At 47.3% G+C, this 8,706-nt stretch overlaps 1 protein-coding gene across 1 annotated transcript; it reads left to right on the top strand.

Annotated features, from left to right (window-relative positions):
* Positions 1–3,346: 3,346 nt before the first annotated feature.
* LOC137159284 (olfactory receptor 51G2-like) lies at positions 3,347–4,282 on the top strand. Its single transcript, XM_067557444.1, has one exon. It carries the CDS (start codon positions 3,347–3,349, stop codon positions 4,280–4,282), a length of 936 nt encoding a protein of 311 aa, XP_067413545.1.
* The last annotated feature ends 4,424 nt before the right edge of the window (positions 4,283–8,706 follow it).

Raw genomic sequence — 8,706 nt, 5'->3', positions numbered from 1 at the left:
CTCCTGGTTAAGCCAGGGTGGTCTCTTGTCATACTTCCTATCTTTCTTACGCAAGGGACAGTTTGCTCTTGTGCGCTTAATAATGTGTCTTTGAAAAACTGCCAGCTGTCTTCAATTGCTTTTTCTCTTAGACTTACTTATCAATGGGTTCTTATCTACTCACTGTGTGAATTTGCTAGAGTCTGCCTTCTTGAAATCCATTTTCTTTATTTTGCTTTTCTCCCGCCTCCCATTCCTTAGAATCATGAACTCGATCATTTTGTGATCGCTTTCGCCCAAGCTGCCTTTCACTTTCAAATTCTCAACCAGTTCCTCCCCGTTTGTCCAAATCAAAGGCAGGACAGCCCCTCCCCTAGTGGCTTTATTGACCTTCTGAAATAAAAAATAGTCTTCAATTAATTCCAAGAACTTGTTGGATTGTCTGTGCCCTGCTGTGTTATTTTCTGAGTTGTTATTATCTGGGTAGTTAAAGTCCCCCATCACTACCGAGTCCTGTGCTTTGGATGATTTTGTTAGATGTTTAAAAAAAGCCTCATCCACCTCTTCCTCCTGGTTTGGTGGTGTGTAGTAGACCCCTATCACGACATCACCCTCGTTTTTTACCTCTTTTATCCTTACGCAGAGACTTTCAACAAGCCTGTCTCCTATTTCCATCTTACCCTCAGTCCAAGTGTATACATTTTTAATATATAAGGCAATACTCCCTCCCTTTGCTCCCTGCCTGTCCCTCCTGAGCAAGCTGTGCCCTTCTACACCAATATTCCAACCGTGTATTATCCCACCAATTCTCTGTCATGCCAATTATGTCACAGCTGTGTTTATTTACTATCATCTCAAGTTCTTCCTGCTTATTCTCCATACTTATCACATTCATATACAAACTATGAAAGATAATTATTTAATTTACCCCCCCCCAGTTTTGTCCTGTCTCTCCCCTACCCCAGCAATAATAGCCCATGTTCCCCCCAAACACCAGCCCCTCCCCCAGCTCTTTTTGACTTACCTGTGGTCTTTGGTCACCTACCTGCTTCGAACCTCATTTGAAATCCTCCTCACTGGGTTATGCGCTGTCCTTTCCTCGATAGGTGCACCTCATCTCTTCTCAGCCATCCTTCCTCCTGGAACAGCATCCCATAGTCAAGGATGTCTCTCATCCATCTTCCTCAAGCCCTCCCCTTCTGTTGGGGACAGAGGCAGGCTGAGCATCGCCTGATTTCCATGAAGCTCAGGGGTCGTCTCTTAACCTCCCTGAAGTGTTTTGTTGGAGGTGGCTTTTCCTGAGCTTTCGTTTCCCTTCCAGCTGGTTTTCCAGCAGCCTGCTGTTAAACCAAGACTAGTCATACTGGTAATATCTCCATATTAAACCCAAAATAGCCATAAAATCAACAGCCCAAGAACTGGGTTTAACCTAAGCATTCATAATTATGGCAGCTCAGCTCCATGGCTGTCACAATAATGTTCCAGTGTGGCTTCTATTTTATAAATACAGTACAGAGAGTGAGCAAAAGACAACATTCATTTGTGATATGCAGTTTGATTTCCAAGAATACTCATGCATTTCACTTTCAAACCCACTTTTCGCAAACCCCCATTGTAGCAGAATAATAGGTGTTGGAGTTACTCTGTTCTAGACCAGTGGTTTTCAACCTGTGGTCCTCAGATCCCATGGGGTTTGCAGACTATGTGTTAGATTTCCAAAGGTAGTCACACCTTCATTTCAAATTTTGGAGGGGTCTGGAACTGAAAAAAGTTAAAAAACCTGTGTACTAGAGAGTGAGAGCCCAGGCAATGAATATTGTATATGCTGATCCCAAAGCCTGCACCACTCAGAATAAAGGTTGCAGAGTGACATCACAGAACCTGAAAGGAACCATTCAACTATGAACCCAAGGACAGAGGAGCTCATAGTTGCAGAGGATTTCCCAGACTAGTCTTGGATGACAAGCAGTTGAATGAGTGCTGAAAGGCTGCAATCCTTTCCAGTTCTCAAGAAATCCAGATGACACTCGCTCCGTTTTAGTTCCCCCCTCTAAGGTGAGCAACCATCCGTGAAAGAAGATTAGGTGGAAAGAATGGGTTTACATGAATGTGCTTACGGATAGTTCCATAAATGTAATGCAAATCTTTCCATCATAATACAGTTATTACAAACCAAACTTTCATTACATGGATGTCTATTGAAAGCCACCAGCAGAGTTGCTGGAATCTCTACAGGAAGGAGGAGGGATAACTTTAGTATTTAATAGCCTGTCCTTTTGAAAGTATTGCAAAGACACTTTGCAATGGGTTTGTGCCATTGATTCTTTCTTCAGTGAGCAGTTGCATGATATTGTCACCTGGTAAATTACCAGAAACTGTTTCTAACCCTTGCACTCAGGGTCGTCCACAAAATATCTCTGCAATACTTGTGTGAGACTTTCCAAAAAGTCGAGACAACAGAACCACTGGTCTATGTTTCAGCACAGAGCAGAGATGAAGTTCAGGAAAGGAGATTATAAAGTGCTTGTGTGTCATTTATGCCCATCACCTGTTACATGAGTACGGATGAACTAACTTGCACACTCAACTGCATATGAGTGAAATCTAACATTTGCACTATTCACTATTTGTGAAGCTGAACCCTTTCCCACCGAGATGAAGTAATTGTCTGTGTTAGCTTGGAACTTGCCAAATATCTACAGAACCCTTGTCTGGGGAGAGGATGGGGTCCTGTGAGGGTAAATAGAAGCCTGTAGGATGATGAACCGCTGTGGATTCAGTCAACAATGACCAGGCAAAGCACTTTAGCTTTTCTTGGAGAAATTAATGGGGGTCATAGTGTATCACCGGGAACCTTTGAGTAAGTGAAAGTAAATAGAGCCTGGTTCTGATCAAATTTACACATGTAAATCTGGAGTGATACTGTTGAAGACAATGTTCCCCAAAGTCACAACCTGGCCAATTACAGTAATGAGGATTTTTGTTAAAAGTCTTGGGGGGACTATTAACTTTCCTGATTTACACCAAGAAATATGTCCAACTAGCACGTTTCAGAAGGAAACTTTGTCTGGGTGCAGGTTGTCTCACAGCTGTCTATTGCAGGGCTTCTTCTACCTTCCTTGGAAGCATCTGGTACTGGCCACTGGATACTGAGCTAGATGAACTACGGGTCCGATACAGTCTGGCAATGCCTATCTTCCTATTGGTGGTGTAAATCCGAGACAGTATTTGATCATCCTCTGTAGTTGGGCTCCTAGAAGTCTTGCACTGAGAGCAGAATGATGTTTCATTAACTATCATCTAGTCTCCTCTTATTTTTCCTTTCAGGAAGTAAAATTCAAAACGCCTCGGACCTGCCCAGTGCATCATGTCAGCTGTCAATGACACCAAATTCCAACCTGCAGTGTTCCTTCTCACTGGAATATTTGGGCAGGAAAACATCCATGTCTGGATTTCTATCCCCATCTTCTTAATATACGTTACTTCAGTATTAGGAAATTCACTCATTCTGTTCATTATAAAAACAGATCCAACCCTCCATGAGCCCATGTACCTTTTCCTTTCCATGTTGGCCGTCACAGACCTTGGCTTATTGATATCCACCATGCCAACAACACTGGGTATATTGTGGTTTAACTCTAGGGAAATCAGCCACGATGCCTGTTTTGCCCAACTGTTCTTCATCCATTCACTTACATTCACTGAATCCTCTCTGCTCTTGTGCATGGCCTTTGACCGCTTTGTTGCGATCTGTAACCCACTGAGATATGCTTCAATCTTAACAATGCCCAGAATAGCCAAGATGGGACTGGTGTCTCTGCTAAGAGGGATATTTCTAAATTTCCACCTCCCCATTCTCCTGAAACAGTACCAATACTGTCAAGCCAACATCCTCTCCCATTCCTACTGTCTGAACCAAGAGGTCATGACGATGGCTTGTTCGGATATCAGAGTCAACATCATCTATGGCTTCTTTGTAACAGTCTCTTCAGTGGGGTTGGACTTGCTGCTTATTCTCATATCTTATGTGATGATCCTCAAAACAGTGCTGAGTATCACGTCCCCTGCAGAGCGCCTCAAGGCCCTGAACACCTGCGTCTCCCACATCTGCGTCGTCCTGCTTTCCTACATACCTGGGATTTTCTTGTCAGTGACATACAGATTCGTGAAGAGCTCTTCTCCCTTGCTTCAGAATGTCCTGGGCAACGTCTCTATGCTGATCCCACCGCTGATGAATCCAATTGTGTACAGCGTGAAAACCGAACACATTCGTGCCAGGATAATCAGGGTGTTCGTAAAGTGAATGATCCTTTCGTTACCAAGCTCCATTGCTGGTGACTCGAGAGATGAGCTAGTGATTTCCCTCACCTGCTGCTAAGGGAGGACAGTGCACTGGGGGAACGGGATGGAGGCAGGCAGCTGCATTTACACAGTGACTGTGTTTGTGTAGAGGCAGAAGATCGGTGGGATGTTATTGCACAAAAAGCTGTATCGATGTCAGCTCACACCTCAGAATTGCTGTGGATACAGTCACTACAAAGAAGGAACGTGGAAGTTTTGTCCAATTGTAAATGACCTGTCTCTGTCCGTCTCTGGTTAAACACCCAGGGGCTATGAGATAAGCTGCAGAGCTGTTTTGCAATTGCAGTGCTGGCCCTTCCTGACCTCTTTTGGTCCTGCGTGAAAAGTGGCATCAGCTGTGGAAGTCAGTGTGATCAGTCAATCCCTTAAATTTCCTGGGACTTTAGGAACTGACCAAGGCCTAGTAGAGACAGCTTCAGGGAGAGAGGAAGATGGTCCCGGCTGGGGAATAGTTCATGCTTTGGGAAATCTCAGGCTAGAGCTTCTTTAAAGATCTGAGACTGGAGCCTTATAGTGTAGGGCAGGGCCTGGCTCCCCTCATTCCCTGCCACCCGTGGGAGTTGTGGGAGGCAGGGCCGGCTGCCTCTTCTCTCAGAACATAGTGACAGCAGCAGGGGAAGGACGGCTGCCCTCACTCAGCCTGGGGGGAAGGGACTGAGCTATCGAGGGGACAGTTGGCGAGGAGCCAGGAAAGCTGCGGCGACTCTGAACCAACACAGACCACAGCAAGGAGGGTGGGCAAGGGGCTCCTGAGCAATGGAGGAGGGTGGGGTGCAGGCTAAGAGAGCCTGTGTTTTGGAGAACAAATATTACCCCACACAGGGAGAGCCTGTTTCCAGTCACACAGGTTGAGAGTAAGTCACTGCAAGGAACTTAGAGGGATGGGCAGGGTGCCTGCAGGGTACCCGAGGCCACAAGTGGGCACGCTGGCGTAGCTCCCATCCGCATGGGCTTGGACATATGTGCTGTGACCTTTGAAGTTATAACAAATAGGCACAGGTCAGCTCAGGCCTCCAGGCTCCTCTAAACTCCACTGAGGCTGGTGTGGAACAGGCCAGAGAATCAAAGCATTTAACTGGCTCCTTGGTATCCACACTCCCCACAGCTCTGGGGTAGCATAGAAGCCAGCCGGTGCAGCTGGAAGGCTGGTCCGGTGGTTTGGACTCTGCGTTGTGGGTCAAGGTGCAAGGTCACACAGGGAGTCTGCACCAGAGCTCGGAATTGAATGTGAATTGCCTAAATCCTGGTGCCTTGCCTTACCCACAAGACCCTGGGTCACACAGGCTGACTTGAGTGGGGAGGTATTTAGTGATTGTGTGACATCAATATGGCAGAATCATGATAATGCGTGTAAGATATATCATGTCAGGTACTGTTAGAAGGGATATATCGTGCTGAGTAAGATAAATATACTCCATGTTCATGTATTATATGTGAAATGGAAGTTATGAATGTATTTTATATTTCTGTATGTCAATTTGGGCTAGCTGGGACATGCCCCAGACAGAGAGGCGGCAAGACAATACCCTGCTTAATGGCCCGTTAAGACACTCTCAAAAGCAAGGGGCCCAGGAAGAAACTCCAGGCACACTTGAAGAGTCACCAGGATTGGCCCATGTGACTCTGGATTCCAGTTTAGTTCTTGTGACTTTCCCCAGGCCGCACGGCCCGGGACACGGGGTATATAAGATCAAACCACAGAATCTATTTTGTCTATGTTCTTGTCCAGCTGCAGACACACACCTACCTCTGGATCTATTTATTCTGCAACTGAACTGAAGGACTTAGACCCATCCAGGTACTGGATGTGTACCAGAGGGAACTATACAAGCCTGCAACTCCACATTTCTTCCAGAAACCTGATGTATATGGACTCTTAATCATTTGTGTGTGTGTGATTTGCTTTAACCCTTTAACATCTCTCTCCTGGTTTATTTCTTTTTTTTTACAATAAACCTTTAGTTTTAGTTACTAAAGGATTGGCTGCCAGCGTGGTATTTTAGGTAAGATCCAAACACATACTGATTTGGTGCTGTGGCTGACCCTGTGGGGTCAGAGGGAAACTTTTTAGTAAAGAGCACAGAGTTTAAATAACTGGTCTCTTTGCTGGACCTGGTGCTGATTTGGGAGCCTGGAGCTGAAATGCAGTGAAGGGGGCTGTGGGCATTTGTGGACTAGCTTCTTGATAACCAGTGTGGGGAAATCAGAAGCAGTTCGTGGCTGGTTGCGAAGCCGGGGTTCAGTGCCACCCACCAGCGCGGGGAGAATGTGGTCTCCTTTTGCAGCCTGCCCTGATCTTGGCATTCTCAGGTGGCTACCCTGGGCACAGACGGGTCACACCCTCCTTCCTTTTCCCAGCCACAGGAGGGTAGTAAAGAGCAAAATTTTTAGACACATGGAAGAACATGATCTCTTGGGGAGAAATCAACATGGCTTTCGTAAAGGGAAATCATGCCTCACCAACCTACGAGAATTCTTTCTGGGGGTCAACAAGCAGGTGGACAAGGGTGATCAAGTGGATATGGTATACTTTGATTTCCAGAAAGCCTTTGACAAGGTCCTTCACCAAAGTCTCTTAAGCAAAGGAAGCTTGGGATAAGAGAGAAGGTCCTCTCCTGGGCAATAACCAGTTAAAAGTTAGCAAACAAAGGGTAGAAATAAAGCATCAGTTTTCTGAATGGAGAGATATAAATAGTGGTGTCGCGCAGGGATCTCTGCTGGGACCAGTGCTGTTCAACATATTCATAAATGATCTGGAAAAAGGATTGCAAACTGGTGGCACCGTCCGGCTGTGGCGTCACAACCCTTCCTCTGGCCCAGGCTCTGAGGAAGGCCACAGCATCTCCCTTTAGAGGGAATAAGCAGGCCCATTCACAAGTCTGTAGCCCCAGCGGGTAAGGCTGACAATTGACCTGGTGCCCCCGGCCCTCAGGCAGGGCGGGGCAGGCGAGCAGTCTATAGCCCCCAGCCTTCGCACAGGCGGGGCTTGTACAATAGTCTGGGGCCCATGGCCTTGCAGGCAGGCAGGGCCAATAGAGCTCGGGATCCTCTGTCTGCAGCTCCAGAGGGTTGCACTCCCTCCCAGGGTATTTAGGGAAGAGGGGAGGGGAACGTATGCCCACCCATCTCCACTGCGTCACAGCCCAGAGTCCTAGCAATGGCAAAACCATTTGCCACTGAATCAGCGGGGCTCCAGCCGAAACACGCTGCTGGGGTTAGCCCCTGACTCAGCCGTTGGCTACCCAGCTCTCTCTGGGACACATTTTCCCTCCTGTATGCCTCAGTTTCCTGCTGAGTCGCTGGGGTACACGGCAAGCGACAGGGCCACAAATCCCTCCCCATTGACCAGCAGCAGGTCCAGGAACTCCTCTGCATCCTCAGCAGAGGGCAGATCCTCCAGGTAACAGGGTCCATCGGGTTCAGTCAGCTCCCAGGGTCCCCCAGTGTCAGGCAGCTCCTCCATGTCAAGGCCAGACTCTGGGGGTATTTCCCACCCAGGAGTCTTGGGTGGCTCGTTCCAACTACCAGGGCTCAGTGGCCTGGTCTGATCACTAGGGCCCGGTGGCCCTATCTAGTAACTTGGGCCTGGCAATCCGGGCAGGTTTTGGGCACTCTGCTCAGTGGGGCTGTTGCTCCAAACAGCTGCTTGGTTGGTATCAGGCCTAGACTGCAGCCTGCGGGAAGAGACAACTGACTCCAGCGGCATCTTCCTCTCTACTGAGCTGCTAGGCCGGCCTTTTGTACTTCCTCTTCCTGCTTTTGGTCTGCCCCTCTGTTGCTGGGCAGTTTCATCTGCAGGGCACAGCTCTGCCCAACAGGGGGCTCGCGACCTTTCCTCGGGCCCAGGCTCTGAGGAAGAAGACAGTGCCTTTCTACAGGATAATACAGAAATGATACAAAATTACTCAAGATAGTTAAGTCCAAAGCAGACTGTGAAGAGTTACAAAGGGATCTCACAAACCTGGGTGACTGTGCAACAAAATGGCAGATGAAATTGAAGGTTGATAAATGCAAAGTGATGCACATTACAAAACGTAATCCCAAGTGCATATAAAATGATGGGGTCTAAATTATCTGTTACCACCCAAGCAAGAGATCTTGGAGTCACTGTGGAAAGTTCTCTGAAAACATCCACTGAATGTGCAGCAAGAGTCAAAAAGCTATCACAATGTTGGGAATCATTAGGAAAGTGACAGCTAATAAGGAAACTAAGGCACAGAGAGACAAAGTGTCTTAGTTATCCCACAAGCCAGGGGCAGAGCTGGGATTAGAACCCATGAACTTGTCCACTGCTCTATCCACAAGTCTACATTGCTTCGCTATACACTGGCACCCCTGGCTAGGATGCCTGTGGCAGCTGTTTAG

Source organism: Emydura macquarii, unplaced genomic scaffold (assembly GCF_026122565.2).
Source record: "Emydura macquarii macquarii isolate MOO-44397 ecotype Brisbane River unplaced genomic scaffold, CSIRO-AGI_Emac_v2 contig_1836, whole genome shotgun sequence".
NCBI classification, from domain to species: domain Eukaryota; kingdom Metazoa; phylum Chordata; order Testudines; family Chelidae; genus Emydura; species Emydura macquarii.
This window is presented reverse-complemented; position numbering and strand designations above follow the sequence as displayed.

Excerpts from the sequence above, each read along its gene's own strand:
- LOC137159284 (XM_067557444.1), top strand. The coding sequence starts at position 3,347 with ATGTCAGCTGTCAATGACACCAAATTCCAACCTGCAGTGTTCCTTCTC.